The 25,935-nt window shown below is 43.7% G+C and overlaps 1 protein-coding gene across 7 annotated transcripts in view; it reads right to left on the bottom strand.

Annotated features, from left to right (window-relative positions):
- Nucleotides 1–25,935, bottom strand: part of NFATC2 (nuclear factor of activated T cells 2) — a gene marked incomplete at its 3' end in the record, with an annotated part of 134,935 nt that overhangs the window by 27,751 nt on the left and 81,249 nt on the right. For 6 of the 7 annotated variants that reach the window (XM_083508010.1, XM_083508011.1, XM_083508013.1 and 3 more), the window contains exons 7-9: nt 22,460–22,515; nt 21,419–21,545; nt 19,104–19,787 (exon numbers count right to left, since the gene is read on the bottom strand). In XM_083508010.1, coding sequence (XP_083364136.1) covers nt 19,104–19,787; nt 21,419–21,545; nt 22,460–22,515 — 867 coding nt within the window. Of the gene's footprint in view, nt 1–19,038; nt 19,788–21,418; nt 21,546–22,459; nt 22,516–25,935 lie in introns of those variants that run through there. The other variant, XM_083508007.1, reaches the window with a different exon arrangement.

The following is a 25,935-nucleotide window of genomic DNA, read 5'->3' as shown; positions in this document are numbered from 1 at the left end:
GTACCACTGTACACGAATTATATTGGGAGGAAATGCTCCGCAAAAATTGTGTATATTAGGCAAAAATTGCTTATAAAAGTGTGTTTTAGAAGAAATTCACACTAAGAGGCAGATGATGACTTTTTTTTTTTTAAAAAAAAAAGCCAACTGGTGTGGAAACTGAAGTTCAGATTGGCAAAATGAAAAACGGAGAGAAATTGATACTGGCAGATTTGCCTATACCCAATTTCAGCACACAATGGCTGCTGACGTCAGGCTCTTTCCCTCAACAACAGCCTGAGCAAAGCAACACAAAACAGGTCCAGCATGGGGGCCAAAGGGAGAGGCTGCGTTTCCTCCTAAACCTCCTCTCTCTCTCCCCTTCATTTGCTTCAAATCATCCCAATTAAACCTAGCTGGGTTCTGTGCGCAGCCGAGCATCTGTGTGTAGCAACATGAGTTTCCTGCCATAAACCAGACGTGCACTGCATGTATCGCTCACTGCATGCAAAAGAGGAAATGAATGTCTTGATCTGTTCGCCACAATATTGCTGAAATGCTAGTAAATATTATGGTCTAGCTGTGATTAAAGGCTTGAGTTATTTGCACTGCCAGGTTGGGTGGGGGGGAGAAACCGTCTCTACATACAAACAAGGAGGAGAGAGGGTGGTTTTAATGACTTGTGGAACACAGGGAACATTTTTACTTAGAAGGTCAAGCTCTGGAGAAGCCTTTCCAATAGCAATAATACTTTCCTGATGGACTAGATGCAGGGGTCAGCAAACTTTTTCAGCAGGGGGCCGGTCTACTGTCCCTCAGACCTTGTGGGGGGCCATATTATACTGGTATTTTGAAAAAAAAAAATGAATGAATTCCTATGCCCCACAAATAACCCAGAGATGCATTTTAAATAAAAGCACACATTCTACTCATGTAAAAACACCAGGCAGGCACCACAAATAACCCAGAGATGTGTTTTAAATAAAAGGACACAGTCTACTCATGTAAAAACACACTGATTCCCAGACCATCCGCAGGCCGGATTTAGAAGGCGATTGGGCCGGATCCAGCCCCCGGGCCTTAGTTTGCCTACCCATGGACTAGAAAGACCACTATTGCTGGGTCTGCCGCCAGTGATAGCACTGAGCACAAGAAGAGCCCTGGTAGATGAAGCTATAACCTAGTAAAATTCAGAGTACTTATTCCCATACTGGCCAGCCACTTTAGAAAGCAAAAATCCTCTCCCACTGTAATCAGTGGCATACTGATTCTAAACATGGATGCTGCATTTGGCTACTATGACTCATACCCACTGACAGACTTATCCTCCATTAATTAATTTAACCTCCTTTTAAAGCCAGCTAAAGCCAATGGCTATTGCCACATCTAGTGGGGAGGAAATGCACATATTAATTTTGCATCATGTGAAAAAAATACTTTCTTTTGTCTCTCAGTTGGTTTAAATTAAGTGGCCCCAAGTCCTAGGATTATGGGACAGGGAGAATAAAGTTCTCTTTATCCAAAGTTATTGTTAATTAAGGTTTTATAAGTATTACAGAATTCAAAACACATGTAATGTTTAATAGACGTCTATTATTTCTATGGAAGGAGGAATCTGTCAATTTCAATTTCTCTCAGTTACTTATTTTCCCAACCTGGTGTTCACACTTTGCCCATGTTAGTTTGCAATTCTTTTTTTAAAAGAAAAGCCTGCATGGGATTTTGCATGCATGATTGCGCAAATTTCTCTTAGCACATATGTATCTGTATAAAATTTTGTGCAATAAAGTGGTTTTTCCAGCAGTTTTCTCCTACACAATGCATTTATACATGCTATTTTCACTAATATGAATTGTGAATTTTTCTATTAATTTTTGGGTCACAGAACTGCATCACAACACTCGGAAAAGTGGAAATTTTGAAGGATGGTGTCTCGGTTTGCATTATCGTTGGCGCAAAATTGGTGGGTTTACATTAAAATATGAACCGAATTACTTTCTTCCCCATCGTTAATTATCTCTTCCTTTTAGCATTGTTCTGCAAACTAAAAAAACCACAAGGTACACTTTCCTAACACAGAAGGTGTTCAAAGCGCTTGATCGTTCTGGTTGCCCTGTTCAATATGGCCTCTTATCCATAATCATCAACCAACACTTTTCACTGGTTTCCCAAGTGCCAAAAGACTAGTGACAGCAGAGGGGATTAGAGACCATGCAAGGCCCATGGAGTAGCCTTACAGTTGTACGCGTTCCTTTCAAACATCTCTGGGCCTAGAGCACTGTGCAAGCTACCATAAATAAGAACAGCCTAGTCCAGTGTCTGTTAGCTGCAACAGCTAAAGACCAAGGGTGGGAAATCTTTTTTTCCTACTGAGCTATAGTCTATCAAGTCAGATACCTCAGTCCATCTAGCTAAGTACTGTCTACACTGACTGTCATCAGTTCTCCATGGTTTCAGGCAGGACTCTTCCAGTCCTACCTGGAAATGCCAGAAGTTCAACCTGGGACCTTCTCCCTCAGAGGTAATATGTGAAGGAGGGTGTTATGCTGCTGATGGGCAGTCAGAGCTGGTGGTAGGCAGAGACTGGTGCCAAAAGCAGTCTCAGTCTCTATCTGTCAGAGGCTGGGCAGAGGAGGAATGGTGGAGACCACCTGCCCCTCTTGAACCTTCCAGGGAGCAGGAAGAGGAAGACAGTATGGATTTACAACAGTGTTTTGCGAGAGGTCACAGCTCAGATGTAGACGAGGGGGAAAGTTGGGAAATAATGGGAGAGAGGAGGAGGAGGCACCGGGGGGGGTGACACGGTGTCTTCTAGACCCCCCCCCAAAAAACCCCAGGCAAGTCTTGAAAGTAGGAGAGCAAAGAGCTCAAAGATGGAGGGCACTTAGCAGCTCCCATAGAAGTGACGAATGAGGAAGTGGGACAGATGGAGAGGGTGGAGATTCACTTGGGACAATGCCATTATCCAAGAGGTTGGGTTCTATAGCCTGTAAATACTGAATAGAAAAGGATGGTAAGAAGCCTTCCCTTATCTTTATACTTTCCTGGGCAACCGGATGCTACCAGCATCCTGACTCTCTCTCTCTTCTCTCTCTCTCTCTTCTTCTTCTTCTTCTTCTCCTCCTCCTCCTCCTCCTCCTCCTCCTCCTCCTTCTTCCCCACTTAAAATTACACAAAGGGCTGTTCTAGAGATTTATCCTTTTCCTGGGCCTGCTTCTTAGACCACCGCCTGACCCGTCCTTGTTTCTAGGCTTCATGTCTATGTCCACGCTTGCACAAATGCTGCTTCAGAAAAGCTGCCGTTGCAAGGGCTCCTCATGATGCCTTCTCTGCCTCCCATGCCAAACATCATGAATCACTCCGCTGCCTTAATCTTTTTTTTACACACTTCATTGAAGGCATACGTGTCCACACAGTAGAGGGATTCACCTGAACCTCGAACCCAGCCAATACATATGCAAATCCCACTGGAGCTAAAAAGGTCTGTGTGCTTGCACACATAAGTGAGCAGAGGACCACGGCCTTAAATCCTGAGGGGAAGCAGCATATGGTAACCAGGTTCATCCCCCCTTTCATTCAACAACTACCTATATAGGAACATACCATTGTACCAGGTCAAATGAGTTGTCCCTCTCAACCAGTACTCCCAGCTGCTGGTACCTGCTCTCCAGGGTCTCAGGTAAATGTCTTTCCCAGCACCTCTTACCAGGTGCTTTTAACTGGAAGGGCCAGGAACTGAACCTGGGAGCTCCTGTATGCCACCGAGCTGCCAAGTCAGATCTGTCTTCACTTGCATGCATTCAGATTCCTACAGCCACGGAAATCAGTGCATTCAATCTGCGCTGGCTTGTGACATTGGGTAGCGATCTTGTGCAAAAAGCCAATAATATATTACATATACAGACCGTATTTTGAGTCTGATGAGGTTAATATTGCACCTGGATTGCCCTCATCCGCTTGAGGCCAAAAGTAGCACTTTTTCATTTACTCACACGAGATATAACATGCTGCTGTTTGAACTTGCTGTGGATGATTCCCTTAATCAAAAGTAGCTGTGGGAGATTAAGCAGAGGATTGGCTGTGGCAGGCAGTTTCACCCTTTCCCCATGTTTTTCATGCTCATAACCAACCGTCTCTACACATGGAGGAAAATATACAGGCTCCCATATCTTTCCCCTCAGTTTGGAAAAAGTAGCTGGAAGATGGTTTTGGAGGGTAGAATGACTGGAAGGGGAAGGGTTAATCAGCAGCTTCCCCACTCCTGTTCATCTGCTCAAACCTTTAGCCTCCTGGGGATGCTTCTGATGATTTTTTTTTTTTAAAGGAGGAGGAAAGATACACACAACTGTGTGTCACTGCTAGCCTTAAGTCATCCTCACTCTTTCCATCGAGGTTTAAAACCATCCAAATAAACCAGCCCCAAATGAGACATTGCAAATGTCAGAGGAGTCATTCATACATTTCTCTCTCTCTTCTCGGTCCTATATTTGACTTGATTCATTCATAGATGATGAAGTAATTTTTTATTAAACAAAAAATACACATACACCAAAACCAACTTCAGCCATCTCACACTTAGGGAATGCTCAACCAGCCCTGTATAGAAAATCAAGAAAACAAATTCAAACTCCATGTATTTGATTGCATTTCTTAGTCCAGTTCAAATTACCTTACATTTCTGCATGCAAGGTTTGGCTGCCTCCCTGGTTAATGTACAGATAGTATGTGTCTGTTATATTATGGAATGTCTCTTAGCCTTATTTCAAAGGGTTTTCCCACACTCCAGAACGCCATGAAATATAGAAGATGCTGCTTAGTTCAGAACATGCAACACAACTGAGACCAGGTTAAAATACTGTTGGCTTGAAGATTACTAAGGGCACTTCCGAGACTGCATATTTTCAAATGGGATTCAATCACATACTGGCAAACTCAGGTCACGCCATTAAAGCTGATACGGTGCTCCGGCGCAACACATCTGCTAACCAAAAAAGCAGACTTTTTGCAATAAGTAAAGTGACAGGAAAATAAATGCACTGTAAAGTGAGGATAATGATTGTTGCACCTTATGTAACCTCCCAGTGAACAAATCAGAACACTCAATAAACAACCAAGCTTGTATAACGTCCCTGCAAAATTTCTGCAAACAAATCTGGATTAATTATCTATAAACAGGTTGTCTTGCACCTACAATTTTTATTGGGATTGTAGATTTATTTGCTTCAGAATGCTATCGTTTTAGAGGGGTATGAAATAGAACTGTCTCCGCCATTCTGTTGATATCTCGGCCCCCTATAGAATTCCCTAAATGTTTGCTCCCAGTTTACTCCCTGATACACTAGTGTATAGCATGCACAGATATGCATATTTTTTATTGAGAGGGAGAAATCAAATTTTTCCCATATTCAGAGCCCCCCCCCAGCTATCCCTTTCAAACCTGTTACTGAATAGCCTTTGTCAGATCTCTCATCGTCCATGAATTTGTCTAGTGCCCCTGTAAAGCCCTCTAAGCCCGTGGCCACAGCCACATCTTGCAGCAATGAATTCCACAAGTTAATCATGCATCGTATAATGGAGAACTTTGGTTATGACCCCTTATGGCAGTGTTAACATTCTTGAGGCACCTTTTCTGTGAACTGGAATGCAACTCTCCGTATAGTTGAAAGGGTGGAACAGCCTCCCTTTCCCCCAACGGACCATTGCTAACTCCGACTGAAACAAAGACTTCAGACAAAACTCACAGAGCAAAAACCTAGTCTCCTGCAGTATTCTTTTATGGCTGCCTCCATCAGCAGGCACTGACACTTCAGGGTCCAGGGTTTTGGAGGCAAGAGGACATCTGCTGTGGTTACTTTGCACTCCCGGGACAAGCAGCCCAGCCATAGCTATGACAAGTGCAAAGGGGAGAAATGCTTGCAAAAAGATGGGCAAGACAGTCAAGGTTCTGGAAAGGATGGAGAAGAAATGAAGAGTATGAACCAAAGTGGAAGCGCAACAAGAAGAAATGCACATGTGTGCTCCATTCTGATGACCCTACTAGATACATCTGGCAGAACATATAACCCAAGACTATACTCCTGAGAAGGTCCTACATTCCTGTAGCACAGAAAGAAAGGCTCCACGAAGTCTGAACTCTCTCTTGTAATGTCACAAAATGAGGAAAGCCATGCATGGTGAAGTTCTGACATTTTTGCAACTCTTAAATACACAGGATCCCTTTTGGAGACTGCATATGGAAATCCTGACCGTGTAGGATTTAAAAGCAAACATATCTTGACTGATATCTGCCAACCCTAGCAATCAATGTAAGAAATATATTGCTTAAATCAGGGATAGCAACAGCACCCTGCCGCCAACTGTCTTCTACCCAGGGTAGACCCATTGAAATTAATGGGGCTAAGTTTGTCGTGTCCATCAATATCAATGGGTCTGCTAATGTTGACTACAACTCTGTGTAAGCATGGGCCTCAATTAACAAGAACAGCCCAAGGTGCTTTGTTACCTAAGTCAAAACAACAAATGGCACCCCGATACCCAGGTTGAAGTGTATAATACAAAAGGCCCCTCTAGCAGTAAAAAAATACAGCAATAATGAATCAAATAGCGAACAAGTTGCTCTCCTTTCACACCACACAAAATCAACTTCCCGAGACAACTTGCTTCACTCTCCCCAATGGATCTCAAGCTCTAAGGATTTCCCTCCAACCTGCACAAATGGGTTCTCCATACCCTCCACCTTCTGAACTTAAGAAGGCCAGAAAAGGAAGGAGCGAGATTTAAACCAACCAGATGTTTCCTATGTGCGAATGCTGCAAAAGTACATGCTGTAATTTTGTGTTCATCGTTGTTCTTGCAGATGACTCAGTCCCTGGGTTGGTTCTAGACATACTCTTGGGTTTATTTGTTTGTTTGTTTCTCGTCTAATTGCAGATGGTAGATCAATCTGGTCTATAGCCCATCCAAACACTAGTTTCCTCGCTGCTGTATTTCTTTCTAGCCTAGTTCCTGTCTGGTTTAAACATTTCTCCAGAAATCTGCAGCATCCAACTTAAGAGAGCTGTCCTAGATTGGGTGAATAAACTTAGTCATGCTTTCATGCCAAATACAGCTGTGGGTAGATAGGAGGTTCCCCCTAACACACAACTATTCTTTAGAAAAGGGATTGGCAAAACGGGTGGAAAATTGGCGTGATTCACCACCAGGTAATTTCTTTCTCATTGCTTGCGAAGGCAGGGTGGGGGAAGCACCGGATGTTTTGGCAAAACATGCAGAGGTGGTAAAGCTCAGACTTTAAAATCTTTATATTCAGAAAATCAAGAATAGAATCCATCACCAAACTCTTGCCTCTGCTGCACAGCAATAAAAGAAGGTCATCTGTAATACGTATAAGAAAGGGTGCATCCAGGCTGTCACTCTTTTGAGAGGGACTCAACTTTAAATTTGCATAGCTAAAGTAGATTAAAAGGCTCTGTTGCCCAAGCACAGTAAATGCACTTTTAAAAAAAGAAGCATATTTTCGTGGTTTGGAAAGTGACAGTGAAACGCACAGTAAATGGTGGGATGAACAAATGACTAATGGGGAGATCTATAAACAGCATGAAAGTAAATCAGGATAAATGCAGGATGGATGTCCATTGTCGGATAACCGCCCCACAAACAAATCAGAGAAAATGCTCAATATAATCTAACTTCCACATAAGTTTTGTGCAGGATGAATGCTCAATAAACAGGTCACGTGAAGGGGCATGAAAACCATTTCCATACCACTTGTGTGTCACATTTCATTGGCCACAGTTACGTCATCGTGCAGAGATATGGAGCGCCCACTGTTGCCTTGTCTCAAACTCTTACAGAGCAAAACTCTAATCTGTACATAAGGAACCCCCAGCCAGGTGTTCACTCTGTTTGTTTAAGTACAGGAATTGGACATTTACCAGTTGAAATTAAGCTACATTTGTACCCTTTTCAACTACTGGATTAGATTACCATCCATGCCGGATGATAAAACTGCCAAAAATGTGCTTCTTGGAGAAAGGCCCTATTACATTTAGTCAACCTAACTTTCAACTGGTCCCAAAAATTTGTCTCAGTGATTCAGACATCTGGCTTTTTGGTCAATTGCTTTATGGGTATCAGACCACTTGCAGCCAGAAACATTGTACACGATGTGTTTATTCGATGTGGCTTAGCTATTTTGGGCAAGGCTAAGGCAGCACCATAGTACGTTACGCTTAAATAACAAAACAGGTTTTAAAACTATTTAGTTGACATAGACCAATTTTTAGGCATGCTTTCACCCTTCTTAGATTCCAGCTAATGCCTTCCATATTGCAATAAAAGACAGTTGGAAGAACACGAGACTCTTAATCTCAGGGTTGTGGATTTGAGCCCCATGTTGGGCAAAAGATTCCTGTATTGCAGGGGGTTGGACTAGATGGCCCTCGGTGCCCCCCCCAACTCTACAATGATTCTAAGTGCTATGCTTCAAAATCCTATACATGCACCCAGTGCTTTTTGGGGGGGGGCACAGGGGTACGCATACCCCTAAACATTTTGTGAATCTAAGTTTGGCCTCACTGAGGGGCAGTATTTCAATGTGAGTAGGAAAATGAGAGTATCTCTAAACATTTTTTTTAAAGAAAAAAAGGCACTGCACACATCTGGGAGAAAGTTCCACTGAATTCAATGGGTATTACTTCAGAGTAGACATGTAGCCATTTGCACTGCACATATCTGTGAATTTCAACTGAAACTGGCAACAGTGCAATTGCATTTTGCAAATTCCTATGCTCTTTATATGGATCAATGTGAGATTACCGGGAGATTTCTGATATGGACAGCTGTTCTGTATTGATGCCGGATGTTTTTATTCAATCAAAACATTTATACTTGTTTACTACTGAACAAGTCGAAATACCTACGGCTACCTACCTGAATCTAATACTGAACAAGTGTGAGAGTACCTGTTGTTTTACAGTGTGTGGATGTTTCATACTATTCAAATTTTGTTCCAAGTGCTTACGAGTGGTTCTTAAGTCTTGTGGCTGCAACAAATAAATCAAACTGACATTTATTTATAAATGATTACATGGTCTGTTTTGTCCAGGAGCTAAATTTTTGTAATGAGATTCTAAGTGGCTGCTGAATATGAATATGAGATTCAGTGGAAATGTGAGCATAATTTTTATGATGGTGGAATCTAGAAAAAAAAAAAGCTTTCAATTTTATTTCTTCTCCTAATATTTATTTTGAAAAGGCAGACTCTCTTCCTGACCAATATCTGTGTTAAAATTAATAGTGGTATTCAGGAGTTAGCCTGAACATGCAAGGACTAAAGGCAGGGGCAAGTCTCATGTGCTTCATGCTCCTCACCCCTGGTACCCAAAGCAAAGCCTGCAGGGAGTTTCTGGTTTTGTTCATTTGACATGAGCAGAACTCCCTGTGCAACTGGGGATCCCAGTAAAACAGGGTCTCTGATCACGCAGAGGAATCTACTAAAATTCAAGTGGACATGAGCAAAAACCCTATTCAGACTTTTCCATGCAACACAGGGAAAGTCAGTGGCTAATGGCCATGGGCAACATATGCATGGATGTTGGAAGAGGGGCGTGTGGGCGCACCCTTGTCCCCACATTTAACCCCTTGGGTTCAGGAGAATGTTTGATCGCAGCGAACAGTGAGAAATTGTGATGTGGTCTAGGTTAGCAATTCCTTGTTTAAGAACTCAAGTCCATGCAACGTATCACGATTACTTTGAAAACAAGTTAGGTAAGGTGAAAGCCAGTGTCAGGGATGGGGTGAGAGATAGTAGTAATAATAATTAAAGGAGGAGTCAGAAATTCATTATTTGTTGTTCTATGGACGTGGTAGGGTTTTTTGTTCTGTCTCGCCTTAACATAGGAGGCTGCCTTATACTGAGTGAGATCACTGGTCCCATCCAGCTCAGTGGATGGGACTGGTATACCCCCCAACTCTCCCTATTTAATCGGGACATCCCATTTTTGGGTGCCATGCTTGCAAGATAGAATCATAGAATCATAGAGTTGGAAGAGACCACAAGGGCCATTGAGTCCAACCCCCTGCCAAGCAGGAAACACCATCAGAGCACTCCTGACATATGGTTGTCAAGCCTCTGCTTAAAGACCTCCAAAGGAGACTCCACCACACTACTTGGCAGCAAAGATCGCGGCCCTGAAAGACACGAATTTTGGGGCGCCATGTTCTTGTAGGAGTTACCTGGTTCCCACGAGATTGTGGCCCTGAAAGATGCACATTGGGGGGGGCATGCTCTCACATGGGTCAAATGACTTGTGCGGGAGCAAGGCCCTGAAAGACCCACATCCTGGTTTTCCTCTGGGACACGTTGAAGGGTATGGACTTGCAGTGGCACTCCATAATTTTAGACAGGCGCCATTCCCAACCCTACCTAGAGATGCCAGAGAGTTAACCTGGGACCTTCTTCGCATACAGCAGATGCTCTGCCACTGAGCTCTGGCTGTTCTCCTAAACTGGGAGAAAGTAAGGGGGGAGGAATATGCCACCACATGAAATAGCAGCAGAACACCAGTCACAGACACTGCTCCAATTTGCTGCAGAATGGCCGAATAGGAACAAGGTGACATCATCATTCCCTGGGCATTCTTAGAGGGGAAAAGATGGCTGCTCACATTGGCCAGCCGCATGAAGGCCCAGTGAAATGAGGGAGATATTTGGCACTCTTCTGGGCCATTTCCTATTGAACTCCTGAGTCTTTTCTATCTGTTAGGCACAGAAATTTAGCAGATGTACTCCCCCCCCCCAGCTCCGTGTCAGGAAAACCTTCAATTGCTGAACATCTGGAGATGTTTAAGAGAGTCCTTTGAGAAAAATAACACCGGCAACCCTTGGGTAAAGTCTCAGTCATGAGCCAGTACAACCCAGGCTCATATCCCCATTCATTCACAAAGTTCACTGAGTGATGCAGGGCTAGTGAATTTCTCTCACCCTAACATGCCTCTGCAGGGTTGCTATGAAGATAAAATGGGGACAAGGAATTTTGAGATCCTTGGAGGAAGAGTAGCATGAAAATGAATGCTAGAGTAAGAATCAAGGAGAGTGTGGAAGGATTCAGTTAGGAGCTGGAAGCAGAGATGGGCAGCAGGAGAACGACAGTCGAGAGACCTCCAGTCAGTAAATGGACAGAGAGAATGGGGATAAAGGAAAATGGAGCTGAAGGAGCTAAACCACAGCAGTTGAAAAAGTTCCTGAGTCAAGGATAAATCATAGCGCAGCCTGGTTAGAGACCAACTGCTCTTGAGCGCAATTAGAAATATTTATGCTTCAGTTCTGTAGATGGTATAATGGGGAAAATAAGAAGAATCTGACTTGATGCTTCATGCAGAGTTTGTTAACATCCCTTATAACAGTTTTTTAAAAAATTAATTACTGTTGATTAAAAAATGCAAAAAAATTTGCTGGTCTTGAGCTATCTTTTAGTGCAAAAATGGCACTGCCGACATGGGCTGCCATAAGTCTGGATGTTCCCGGACATTTTTGCTGATTTCTGCCCAGACACGGCTGCTGACTGCAGTATTCTGGATATGTCTGGACGTGTGGCAACCCTAAATTACTGTGACATTACATCTTGTTTTGGTCAATGACTTTGGTATTTCTATAGCCTCCTTTACAGGAGCAAGGGAGTAGCTCGTGATTTACATTGTGGTGCAATCATGTCCGCAGCTTGTCTGGGAATGAGTTTTATTGTGGTTGAGTTCCCAGCCACATTCCTCTTGGGCAACTCTTACCGTATTTCAAAATCATCACTGAAAGTGGTTGTGTGTCATCTAGAAACTGATTTCTCAGTGCTGGTAACTGTTGGCGGCTTTAGAGCCAATGTGGTCCAATGAAGAGAGAGCTGGACTTGGCTCTGGGATGAAATCACTGCAAGGCCTTGGGGAACGTCTCTTGGCCTCAGTACTCACGTCTGTGGAATGGGAGTGACCGGAAGCTATCTCACGAAATTATCGTGAGGACAGACACCCCGACTGCTTTGCAAATTTTAAAAAGTGCTGTATAAAAGATGAGTGAGGGGTTACAACGTTTGATGCACAGCCCGCAGGATATTCTGGAATAGTAAATGTATCTAAAGGGTAGCCAGATGCAAAGGAACAATTAGATATATATAGAAGGAAGAATTCAACCAAGAGCAGCTCCTCATACCTGCAGGGTGCACCTACTTGCATTTCTCTCTGTTTTCCTGTTCCCCTTTGCATCTAGTTGCCCTGTGAATTTTGCACACATCTCACCTGTGGCATTTGCAAAAAGAAAACTGGGGAGATGATGAGATCTGAATAGGGGGCAAACTGATGCAGCTGTGAACTGGCACACTTCCTAGAACAGGCATGACCAAACTTGGCGCTCCAGATGTTTTGGGACTAAAACTCCCATCATCCCCAGCTAAAAGGGCCAGTGGTCAGGGATGATGGGAACTGGAGAGCCACGTCTGGCCATGCCTGTCCTAGAATCTCACTACGGAAAAGAAAAACAGCCCAATATGGAAAGGGTGCGTATTAAAAACTTGCAGGGCAAGGAGGAAGGGTTAGGAAAACCTGACAGCTTCTTTCTTCTGCCCAAGGCAGGTCCTTGCCCATGGGGAATGTTTCGCCAAGCTCAGTTCCATGGTCAAATGCTGCATTTAACATGCCTGATCCACATGGAAATGTTTTGCACTAACATGCACAGCTATAGCTTTTGAGGAAACGCAAGAACCGAGACGGGAAGATACTTCTAATCTAAACCAGTCCATCAAATGGAAGGGAACGGGAGCATCTTTGCCAAACACCACTATGTGCCAGCCCTGATTACAGTGCCTGATTACAGCCTATGCACATAAAATCCAATGCACAACGGCCACTATTGAATGGTTAATCCCTCAGAAGGGGGGAGACTGGTGGAAGGCAGTATGAATGCCAGTTGCTGGGAATCACAAAGTAGGGAGACCACTGTTGTGCTCAGGTCTTGCTCGCAGGCTTCCCCCGGGCATCTAGTTTGCCACACTGAGAACAGGGTGCTGGACTTTGGCTCTTCCAGTGTCCTTGGCTGAACCCTCCATGCATAGGGATGGTTTGGATGAGAGATATCATCCAATGCAGCTCAGGGTGATCAATTTGCCTGCTGCCAGGAACTACCATTGGTCAAGGTAATTGGTGTGCTATTGCCCTTATTTATTTGGAACTACGTGGGTGGCACTGTGGGTTAAACAACTGAGCCTTGGGCTTGCCGATCGGAAGGTCGGCAGTTCAAATCCCCACAACGGGGTGAGCTCCTGTTGTTCAGTCCCAGCTCCTGCCAACCTAGCAGTTCGAAAGCACGTCAAAGTGCAAGTAGATAAATAGGTACTGCTCCGGTGGGAAGGTAAACGGCGTTTCTGTGCGCTGCTCTGGTTTTGCCAGAAGCGGCTTAGTCATGCTGGCCACATGACCTGGAAAAACTGTCTGCGGACAAACGTCAGCTCCCTTGGCCAGTAAAGCGAGATGAGCGCCGCAACCCCAGAGTCGTTCACAACTGGACTTAACTGTCGGGGTCTTTTACCTTGTCTCCAGAGGATGCTGAAGTTCGGTATTTGCCAGAGCTCCAAGACAGGCAAATTCTCACTATTTATGCACAAAGCACTCAAAAAATTCACAAGAAGAATGCTCAGCTTGCAAGGCAGGTGAAGGTATCTTCCCCAAGGATCACCCAATCCTTTGATTTAACAATATTTGTTTCCCAAATAGATGAGGGTTTTTTGTTCCCCTCTTGGCTTTCCTGTCGCCTGAGAGACCCTTTGCGTGATGGGTGCAAACACAAATTGTGAATATGTACTCTGAGCGAGGCTCTCAAGTTCCGTTCTGTGGTGATCTTGCTCTCTTAATAGATTTTGTATGTTCTTCTGAACAGGAAACACTTTATAGCAAAACTTGCCTGCGGGCATTGTACTGTACCAATTAAAGGATTCCTGAATTCAAGAACAAAGAAGTGCCAGTAGAACAACTTTTTTTTTTTAATCATTCAATTCATTTTCTTCCTTCCTCCGGTGCTGAGTTTGGATTTATTGTTTTTTATTTGTAGCTCGCATGTTGTCAGATGGTCGGGCAAGCCACTTGAGAATACTACTGGAGGAAGAGTTCTGAAAAGGAATTGGGCTTGTCCTCCCCTCCTTTTCCCCTTATAATGGACATACCTGGGCAGCGAGCCAAGTATGTGGCACCTTATAGCCAAAGATCTTTGTGCATTTTACAAACAGCTATTCAAGCCTCTCCATGACTTCTGTGGAACAACAGTTCTTTGGAGATAAGAGTCAGGCCCTATCGCAAGAGAAGTTATAAAATCCTGTAACAGAAACGAGGATGGAGGACACATGTTATCACATCACAGGTTGAGAAGTCACACTGGCTAGCAAAAAACTGCAAATTCATATAGGTTACCCTAGAGCAGACACCTTTCTAAATCATTAGAGAAACAAGTGCCTTGTTTGCAGCAAAGGCACGAAGAAACTGGAGCCATTGCTATTTTAGAGGCAAGCTACAAGGCAAACAGCCATGGCTTCTCCTATGGAAATCTGGCATGAACAGAAGGAAAGAGGTGAGGCACAACTCCATGCCAGAACATGTTTTGCACCCAAACGATCCCAAGTTTAGTCCCTAGGACCATCAGTTAGAAATATATCAGACTATCTGATACAAAGGAAAGTACCGTATTTTTCGCCCTATAGGACGCACTTTTTCCCCTCCAAAAATGAAGGGGAAATGTGTGTGCATCCTATGGGGTGAATGCAGGCTTTCACTGAAGCCTGGAGAGCGAGAGGGGTTGGTGCGCACCAACCCCTCACGCTCTCCAGGCTTCGCACACCTCTCCGCAAGCAGCGGGAGCGCTCCTGCTGCTTGCGGAGAGTTGCCTGCATGCTGAAGCCTGCGCGCGCTGAGCTCAGCACGTCCAGGCTTCGCGGACCTCTGCAGATGCAGAAATCTCTGCAATGCAGAAATCTCAGCTAAAGCATCCATGAAAGGTGGCCTTCTAACATCTCCTTAAAAATCTCCAATGAAGAAGAGTCCACCACCTCCTGAGGGAATTGTTTCCACTGTCAAACAGCCCTTATTAACAGAAAATTCTTCCTGATATTTAGTTGGAATCTCCTTTCTTGTAACTTGAATCCATTGGTTTGGGTCCCACCCACCGGAGCAGGAGAAAACAAGCTTGCTCCATCTTCCATGTGACAGCCCTTTAGATACTTGAAGATGGCTATCGTATCGCCTCTCAGTCTCCTCTTTTCCAGGCTAAGCATACACAACTCTCTCATCCTTCCCCCATAAGGCTTGGTTTCCAGACCCTTGATCATCTAGGTTGCCCTCCTCTGCACATATTCCAGTTTGTGAATATCCTCCTTAAATTGTGGCACCCAGAACTGGACACAGTATTCCAGGTCTGGTCTGGCCAAGAAAGAATAGAGCAGTGCTATTACTTCCCTTGATCTGAACACTATACTTCCGTTACTGTAGCCTAGCACAGCATTAGCTTTTTTTTGCTGCTGCATCACACCACTGACTCGTGTTAAGCTTGTGGTCTACTATGACCCCTAGATCCTTTTCACGTGTCCTACTGGCAAGTCCGGTGTCCTCCATCTTATATTTGTGCAGCTGGACTAAGCAGATAATACTGGGCTAGAAAGACCAATGGCCTGACACTGTATAGAACATTTCACACATTTTATACACACATGCATATGTTCAGAAGACCCCATAGAATCAATAAAGATAAGACACAACTGATACCTAATCCTGTAGTTCAGCTACATGCAAAATTATTATTCAAAAAAATCCTCTACACCCCAGGATGAATTGCAAGAAAAATGGTCATGCCTGCTACAAAAAGTTGTTCTAATTATAACTTATCATTTCTCTAATCAAACCACAGGCCTCAAAAACATACAAACTTGCTCACCCTAAAAGCTCGAGGGAAAGCAGAAGAAAAACTTTGCATTTCCTGTCCTTTCATCAAAGCTCAGTGTGTCTGAGGCAGAAAAGAGTAGCTACATTAAAATATCACAGTGAAAGTATGAATGGATGTTTTCCAGGCAATGGGAAATTAGAAAATGCAAGAGACTTTCTACATCACTTTAGGCATGTTTTCCTCATTCATGGCAAGGATGTGGTGTAGCTGATGACTTTGTCTAGAGACAGATGAGAGGTGTGTCCCATCCTCCATCCCCTAAGTTGAACCATGAATGTGCCACGGCCTTGACTCTCCCTTCTCTCATATGTGGATTCCCACCTCATTTTCCTGGTTCCTTAAATCATAGTTTGCTGTGAAGTACACATTAGGCAAAGCAGCATGTTCAAATCAGGCAAACTATGCCAACCAAGGATCCAAGTCATGATATGAAGCAAGTGTGCAAATGGTTTGGAGGCAATTCTTGGCGAGTCAAAGCAAAAACGGAATCCATGCACAACAGAGGATGGTTTGGTGGGGGAAATGAAGCATACAAGCCTTTGGCGTGCCAAGCCAAGATTTTTGCCTTGACCTCCCAAGTGGAGCACAGCCTTGCCTACCCCAAAGTAGTTGCTATTAAACGCCATGGGAGAAGTCAGCCTAGAGCAGCCTTTCTCAACTTTGGGTCCCCAGATGTTGTTGGCTACAACTCCCATCATCCCTAACTAGCAGGACCAGTGATCAGGGATGATGGGAGCTGTAGTGCAACAACATCTGGGGATCCAGGGTTGAGAAAGGCTGGTCTAGTGTCTATGAATGAAGCCTATAGCGGCCTTTACTGTCCTAGAACATCCTTCAGTTCACTCTGGGTGCTTTCATTGCCTTCCAAGAGCCAGCTTTGAGCAACTTCATTTCCACTTTCTAAGAATAAAAAAGGAGAAGTAACAATATGCAATGCAAGGACAACTTGCAGAAAAATGGAGAAACCAGGAGGAAAGAACAGGGGTCATGCACTGTTGCAGCTCAACCAACATACTGAATCCTTAAGTTACTTTTGTGCAATTAATGGCCCTGGACTAAATCAAATGCAGGATTAGGTGGACAGCACCCTAAGTGCTGGGATGTTCTTCTGTAAGCTGAATCAGGATCCTTGGGTGCAAAGCAGCCTATGCATTATTTTAATAAATGAATACAGATTTAAATAAATTCAAAATTGTAGCAGCACAACGAGGGCAGTGCTTCAAGGAGGGGGGGGGGGTGTATGGTAAAAACAAAACAAGCAAATGAAAAATCTCTCAAGAAGAATGAGATATGAAAGGAATCCTGGCTATTAGAAAACTGGACACAGAACAAAGTAAGATGAAGACCCAAAGTTCATTGTGGGGATGAGAGGGGGAAAGAGTGGACAGCAGCTCAGAAAAAATAAATAGGATTATGGCTTGCAGTGCTAATTTTTCATTGGAAAGATTAGATAGGACGGCTATTGGTACTTCACTCCCTAGTCGGTATCTCTGGTATGTGTTTCATTAGTTGTGCTTTTCCTTTTCCCTATGGTAGGAAAACCATTTCATACTAACACGACTGCCAGTATCCCAAACTATATGCAATTCAGGATGTATCCACAGCAGTGGCAAACTTTGAGCTTTAAAATTCCAGCAGCACCCTGTGCATTGTCAAAATTTGGTGGTCCCCCACCTCCATTGTTTATCATTGTTGTGGTGCCCCCAGTGCAGGCGAACCGGTCACCCTCCCTTAAATCCAACTCTGTTCACAGCAACCGAAGAAAGGGTTAGTCCACACTTCTGCTTGTCTCATGCCTAGGAAAACCGAAGTGTGGATAAACCCTAAAATGTTCAGAATTGCCAAGCCTCCTGAATGGCTTTGAGCTATGAGTGGCCCTCTTCTTTTCAGTGAAATAGTCACAGGCCCCCATGTATGGTACAGTAGCAAGTTACCTCACCCAGTTCCTAGCCACTAGAACGAGACTGATAAATGAACCTGCTAGCTAGGGCTGATGGGAGTTGTAGTTCTACAACATGCAGAGGGCCCCAGGTTGACTAGCCTCTCAGCAAAAGCTCACATAGGAAGGAAAATCAAAAACAACAGCAACGAAACTGCCAAGTTATTTGGGAAATTCCTGCTAGGGTGTGCATTTTAAAACTGGGACCAGTGAGTTGGGTCTTGAATGGCTCTCATTAAATTCTATGGAATTTAACAGTTTGAGAGATATAGGGCATGTTTAGTCCAATGAGGTTGCTCCTCACATCACTGCTGCCTCTTGCATAAACGAATGGTTTTCAATGTCATTCATTGATATTGGAGAAAGTAAAACCCTGCGTTGTGAACACTGTTGTGTGGCAGAAGGCAAAGTCTTGTTTTCCACCCATCACACAGGGTAACTCGTCTCTATTTAAATGTAGATGCCATAGTGAGGTGCTCTCATTATAATGAAAGACACTAGTATATTTTAAATTAAGAGCCTGGCTGTTGTCTTGCAAAATAGCCAGGAGTTCTGAAATGGAAATGAACAGGGGTGGAATTCTAAAGCAATTTTCCCCATCCCAGCTTTGTACAACACAACAGGAAAGTGTGTTACAACTTTAAACAATTAATTGACCTATTGATGAAGCAAACAACATGGGATGCAGTCAAACCAAAACTTGCTACAGCTTTTCTTATTGGTTGCAAAAGCAGAAACCTCTGAATTCACAAGAAGAAAGCGACATTTTCGGTAATCTACATACTCAGGTACCTCTATAAAATGTCCAGAACATAAAACCTGCAGGCCTGCTGCAAACTTCATAGAATGATATAAAACATTTTGGGTGCAGCACACTACAAAAGAATTTTAGAGAAGCAGCATCTGCACAAATTCAGGTGTTAAGTGTACATTTCTGAATTCCAGCTCAAAGTTTTGTTTGTGAAACTGCAAAAAATATGCCTCATAAATTTAAAGCATCTGATGCTAATGCAAATGTTTTCCAAAGAGAATTAAACAAATTTCCAGACCTTAAAGAACACTGCCAGCTTTTAAAATTCAATAAATGAAAGATTTTGTATTGAAACACACACACACTTTCCAAACCATAGAGTTGAACCCTACAAAAATGGTCATCACACCACTTTCATACAGAGGTGCAGACTGGATAAACAGGGTATGTTTAAATTAGCGTGCTTACCATCATCCAAATACGCTTGGTCAAGATTCTGTTCCTGTTTAACCGTGACTCCAGCTGGCGCTGCTTCCTTCTGATCGCTTACTGGCGGTCCATTTTTGGCTGTTCTCTGCTGCTGAATCACGGTAGGGTACGAAATTGGGCTTAACCTTTGGGCTTGGCTGACCTGAGGTTGGGTGGATCTCACTCCGCTAGATGTGAAATTTTCACTACACATGATGTGCTGGAATTCTTGATGGCTTTCACACCTCAGCTGCTGATTGGTGGTGGGAGAGCAGTGAATCACGGGGGAAGACTGCTGATTGGCTGGAGAATGGTGGAGCACTGCTGCACTTTGGCTGGGAGAGCCTGTGTGCACCAGCACAGACCTGTGCACATCTGGAATGGAAACTTGTGCAGCCATCAAGCTGGATTGCTGGTAGCCCAGGTGGCTAGGACTGAGACTCTTGCTTCTTTGGTATATTACAGCCCCTGGGGTTTGTTGAGGATATCGAGATTCAGGAGAAGACAGGCTGGAACGCAACTGCTGGCAAGAAGCCATCGTGGCCACAAGACAGGAAGGAGACTCAGAGACCATTGTATGGTGGGAATAATAAGGCTGTGTTACTGTTCCTAGACCACTGTGTACTGTGTTGCAGATTAAAGCTGGATCATAGTCATCAATGGGCTCTGTTTTTATGGAAGGCACTGGAACAAAGGGCACAAAGGACATAGCTCTAAACAAACGTCTAGGAAACGGTTAAGAGGAGAGAGAAGAATGAGTACTAACAACCAACACACTGCACATTTTCTCCCAGTCTTAGCTCTGGTTCACATATTCATGTTAGCACTTGTCTGCTGCTGCAACACCAAGCGATGGCTTGAATGTGTGAATGGGCCATCACAGACCCATGGCTTGGAAAGTTCATTTTAAAATGGAAGTATATCTATTTCATGGACTCGCAGGTTCATAGAATAATAGAATTGTAGCATTAGAGGGCATCAACAAGGGTCCTTTAGTCCAAGCCCCTGGAATGCAGGAATCCTTTGCCCAATGTGGGGCTCAAACCCACAACCCTCAAATTAAGATTCTCATGCTCTACTGACTGAGCTATCCCAGCATTCAACGTTTCCAGTTCACATTTGTCTCTTTATACAGTTCACAGTTCAATTCAAGTTCACCAAAGGATCCTTGGCAGAAAATATTCAGTATTCAGAATGTTACAAGTTGCTGTGCAGAAGTATACAATATATTTAAGGAGGCTAAGAAAACATCAAAACTGTAGAATGTGAATTGCTTAATTTATTCCTCCCAACAATTACAGTTTTGAAGCTTAAAGACACAAAGAGACAAAGAGTCAAAAACACCGGTAGGAGAATGAACCTGAACTAGAAATTGCTCAACGTTCTACCGCAAAATGGACTTAATTCATGTTAAGTTCCCCTGACAATCGTGGGAACTATTTTATGGTGTAGTTCAGAGACTTCTGAACTAATCTGCTGAACTTCATTAAATCACACTAGTTCATTCCAAATACTGCACAGACCTGAGCCCCACAGTGTAGCCTGATGGAGACTGCATTGAACCTGGCCAGCCAGAAATTCACTGAGTGGTCTTGGACAAGCCACCATCTTAGTGACAGTTCCCTAGCTGTAAAATTGGAGAATTTGTTATATTTCACTTCCGCAGCATGGCCATCTATATACCCAGCCTAGAAAAAGTGGAATTCTGAAGAATTCTCCTTGGGCAACAGAATGTTTTCCCTCTTTTCTCCCCCCACATGCGCCCTAAATCTGTTCTGAGGTTCCCCCAACCCTCCAGAGCAGGCTCGGGGACAGATGTGGTGGCATGTACAGGGGGAGAAGAAGAGGAAAATTTCCCTTGTGCGAGATATAGGGCAGCATTCAACGAAATATATTTAATTCTGAATCTCTTCTTCTGAACACTACTTGAAGATAACCATGATTAAGCGGTATACAAACTTTTGAAATAATAAAATAAAGTGATATGCATGTTTTAAAATAAATTGGTGCTGGCCATGAAAACTGCTCTCTGTGTTAAAATGTGTAAGTCTAGAACCATGTAGGTGTGAAGAAAGAAGCTGTAGGGATTTATTGTACAGCTTTATTTGTAGCCTTGGATGTTGCATTTAGAATTCATTGATTCAGAGATGGTTTGAGCTGTGTTAATTGTAATGCTGGCTAAAAGATAGCATCTCAGAATGCTTGATAATTCTGGTTCAACAGGATAGATAGATAGATGATAGATAGATAAAAGATAAATAATATTTAATTGCCAAATATTGTGCCATATTCCATTCCTTTTCGTAAATAATTACCTGGGTGATAGGTAAAATGTTGTGGCTGGCTTTTTTTCCGTTTTCCATTGATCACATAGAAATTCACCTTGATGGGAGAACGAATGTGCTTATTCCGATATTCTGGTATCTCCACGAAAAGCATATTCTGAAAGTAATTTTTAAAATGGGTGTGGGGAAGAGACAGTAATATGATATTAGAAGGCACTCTGTTTATATCAGTACCCTTTGTTAGTACATTTGTCATGGGGTGTACTAGGCGTATTGCTTTTCCAGTTACGACGTAGCCGATCTTGCAGAAAATCTGAAGCACGCTTCCTTCCTTACTATATCCATAATCTAACTTTAAGACAACCATCCTGCCCTGACAAATTATCCAGTTTCCCCTGTTTCTATTAACTTGCCTTGTATATTTTGCCTGACATTTTTTCCTTTACATGCTGGTGGCAAATAAGTTCTACCCTTGGGAAGTTCTGTTTTCATGTAGACTGCACCTACTTTTGGGTAGGTTCTCACTGACCTCTAGCTCTTGCTTAGATTCTAGCTACCTAGAAGTAGGGAAGAGTTATCGCTGCAGAAACCCAGGAGAATGTGAAGTTCCATTACTAGTAACTGGGCAAGAACGTTTGGATAACACAGTAGAAAGGTGCTGGATTTAAGTGGCCAGCAGTGGGGAAACTGCACACATCTCTGTTTTGCAAGATCACAGCCTATACGAGTCTCACCAGTGTTTCATGAATATGCTTAATAGCAAACCCAACCATGAGGAAACACACTAAGGCCACAACATGTGTGCTTAGGCTACAATCCAAAACAGAGTGCCTAAGTTTTATCGAAACATGCTTTTGTTAACCACTTTGAGAACCGTTTGCTAAAAGGCAGCCTGTGCAAGTACTCTAATGAGTAAACAAAATTACTCCACTGATCCCAATGTCTGCAACAATGCACCCAGTTCCAACTGGATTGCATCCTTTGTGTGTTCAGAGGCATTTCTGCTGCTACAGAATGAAACCTGGTACCTGAAGGAGAAGTGGGAGAATGTGCTGAGTGCCCACTACTTACAGGTTGGCTCTTATCTTTGTCCACGGTGGCTTCCATCTCCCAAATCTGTTGCCCATCTGAAAGAAATATTAAGTCAAGCATGAAAAAAGGGGGTCATGCTCTTCCTCACCACTACAGCACCATAACATGTCCAAAGTACAGTGGTACCTCGGGTTACAGACGCTTCAGGCTACATACGCTTCAGGTTACAGACTCCGCTAACCCAGAAATAGTACCTCGGGTTAAGAACTTTGCTTCAGGATGAGAACAGAAATCGTGCTCCAGCGGTGGGGCAGCAGCAGGAGGCCCCATTAGCTAAAGTGATGCTTCAGGTTAAGAACAGTTTCAGGTTAAGAACAGACCTCCGGAACAAATTAAGTTCTTAACCCAAGCTACCACTGTACTTTGTATGCGTTTCTTGCTGTCATTCTTACAACAACTTTTTAAAACGAGATATCCCTACATTACAGGTGGAAGGCTAAGCCTGAGAGCATAGCAGCTTGCCTAGTGACTTCCTGGCAAAGGTAGGATTCAAACGCTGCAGCACGTCAAGATTCAGGTTGCAGTCCTATGCTCATATGGTCCTAAGCTGGACCTTAAAGAAGGCTGATCGCCGAAGAATTGATGCTTTTGAATTATGGTGCTGGAGGAGACTCTTGAGAGTCCCATGGACTGCAAGAAGATCAAACCTCTCCATTCTTAAGCAAATCAGCCCTGAGTGCTCACTGGAAGGACGGATCCTGAAGCTGAGGCTCCAGTACTTTGGCCACCTCATGAGAAGAGAAGACTCCCTGGAAAAGACCCTGATGTTGGGAAAGATGGAGGGCACAAGGAGAAGGGGACGACAGAGGACGAGATGGTGGGACAGTGTTCTCGAAGCTACCAGCATGAGTTTGACCAAACTGCGGGAGGCAGTGGAAGACAGGAGTGCCTGGTGTGCTCAAGTCCTTGGGGTCACGAAGAGTAGGACACGACTAAATGACTAAACAAAAACAACAAGCCCCACAAAATACAATGGACAAACATACATAATGTTGCCCACCCTACCAACTCACCAACACTGGCCAAGGCTTTGGGTCAGCTGTGAAAATATAAACCTTTGACTACTTGGAGTGGTAGCAAAGTTTTCATAAATAAATGATTGCAAATACGTTTAATGGCCACCCACCCTAAGTATTTCCATAACAACAGCAGAGATTAATAACAACAAATATGTGCTTGCTGGAGTTTCGCTGCTTCTGTCAAGCTTTTTCAAAGGCTTCTAGTAACAAGTGTTTCCTGGAGGATCTGCTACCCAAGTCACAGATTTCCCCTCCAGTTTTTTAGTTATTCATATCTTGGTCCACTCTCAAGAGTGTCAAAGAAAGAAAGAAATAAAACCCACGATCAGCATCCTGCTTTGAGCAGCCCTTTTACAAATATTCAAATTGCTATTATGTTCCCACACACTCTGGTCTTTTCCTTGAGCTAAAATTTTCCTAGTTCCTCCAGCCCTTTCCTTGTTGCTCTTAAGACCCTACACCAGGTTCTTTCCTTCCTCTCTACTTCGTCAGCATATTAGGTGCAGTCTTCACAACTTACACAGCTATTTCATTGGCACTTAAAACATGCTTAAACTTCCCTGGATTGCACCCAGGTACATTCATGCAAAGAGTTGGCTTAGTGCTAAACGGAATGGAAAATCACCTCCTACCTACCCAATTCTACTAATGCTCCCAAGAAAACCATTTGCCTTTTAAAAAACAATTCATCTTCTTAGTGTGTGGCTCATTCAAAACCTTTGTTCCTTCTCAACGATACTGCCACCTGGTCAATTATTTCCCATTTTGCATATGTCAAATGACTGTCCAAAGAAAAATAAAATAAAAACTGCAAAACCAGTCCTGGTTTGCTTGGCTTTCTGTTTCCTTTGGTTTTTACAGTTGTGCAGTGTCCAGTGATCACAAAGTAAAGCCCAACCAGACGAAATATTCAACGTATAAGTGATGCATAATTGCATATGTAGGTTGCTTAATAACAGAGGGGGAAAAACTAAAATGCAACAATGCTTTAAGGTAGCAGGCGTCAGGCATTGAACAGTGAACTGTAAGACTGTGTGCTGTTGGAAATAATTGACATTTCAAGTTAAAGCAAATGGACAAATTGGTATTAAACAGCACAATTAAACTGCACAGTGCTGGATTTAGGATAAGTCTATGGCTAAACAATGATTTCAGCTGGCAACTTCTGGGTCCAAGTCTAGCATTTTCTGTCAGGCTGTGCTGATTCTCAAATTCTGGAAATTATATGTTTATACAGGAGACTAAGGGCCAAACGAGATGGGATGCTAATCATGTCTCCTGATGTGCCACGGTTGTGTGTGTTTTTTTAAAAAATAAACTATGAATAGCTACCACAGGGACAGGCTGGTATTTGCCAGGACTGCAGCGCATGATATTTCCACCTCTGCCGCTGTTCCAATGAAGACTGTCTTTTCTGTGGCGACTGTGCAAGCTGAAAGGTAGGCCTCCATCAGTGGCTATGGGAGATTGCCTTCTAGGCCTAATGAGTGCTGGGAGATGAGGTTGTTAGGACCATAGTAGGTAGAGAAAGCACTGTTCTTCCTCCTTCAGGGCATCAGATTGAGAACTCAGAAGCAGAAGTGCATGAAGGGTCAACTCCAGAAATACATCGGTCAGAAGAGCCTGTGGCACCAGTGTCCCTCCAGCCTGAGGATGTCACATTGATGTCCTCTGGCTTGGAGGACCCCATCACAGAAGCCCCAGTACAACCAGAACAGCTCCTGCTCTGTCAGAGTAAAAGACTTGCTGAGTGGCCTGCCTCGCCTCTGATGAGGGCAGTGCTTGCATCACAGCACTAGTAAATTTATGGGCTGTGCCAGAAGCAATTAATTCGTTTCTGCACTGAATCGCTTCAGGCTGCAGATGGGACATTGCCTGACCATATGAGACAAAATTCCCTATTTTTAAAAAAGAAGGCACCTGGGAGGAAAGGTTCAGCCTGGCCGCCTGGCTGCCTCCCTATTTACGCTAATTTTCTATGGGCAAATAATTATTTGTGTGCGGGAGCATTCATGCAGACATTCGCCTGCAGTTCTGAAGCGGTGCAGCCCAGAACTTTACTACCACCTCTGCTGTTTCTAAGAATTTGGAGAAAGAAAATAGTGAGGCAGGGGTTTGCCCTGGAGCAGGGAGAGGCAAGAGAGCCACAGGGAGACTGTGTTGCATTGCACCGCTTTGGTGGGTGGGAATGGCTTTGACAGGACGGACTCATTAGCTGATACTTCTGTTCCTTTAATTGTTGCTCTGTGGGATGACGTCAACTACCTGCAATTTCTCCAGTCCCTGCAGGATAGCTTAGGAGGCAAGCAGCACCTGACAGGTGTCACAAAGGTATTTATGGAACTGGGGCGATCCTCTCTGAGTCAAGCCGGCAAAAGGTTTCAGGGCTGACTCTGGATAACATGAAATAAGTATGGGTGTTTTCTAGAGAGTGGT

The sequence above is a fragment of the Podarcis liolepis genome, assembly GCF_965112155.1.
Source record: "Podarcis liolepis genome assembly, chromosome: 6".
In the NCBI taxonomy this organism is placed as follows: Eukaryota; Metazoa; Chordata; class Lepidosauria; order Squamata; family Lacertidae; genus Podarcis; species Podarcis liolepis.
This window is presented reverse-complemented; position numbering and strand designations above follow the sequence as displayed.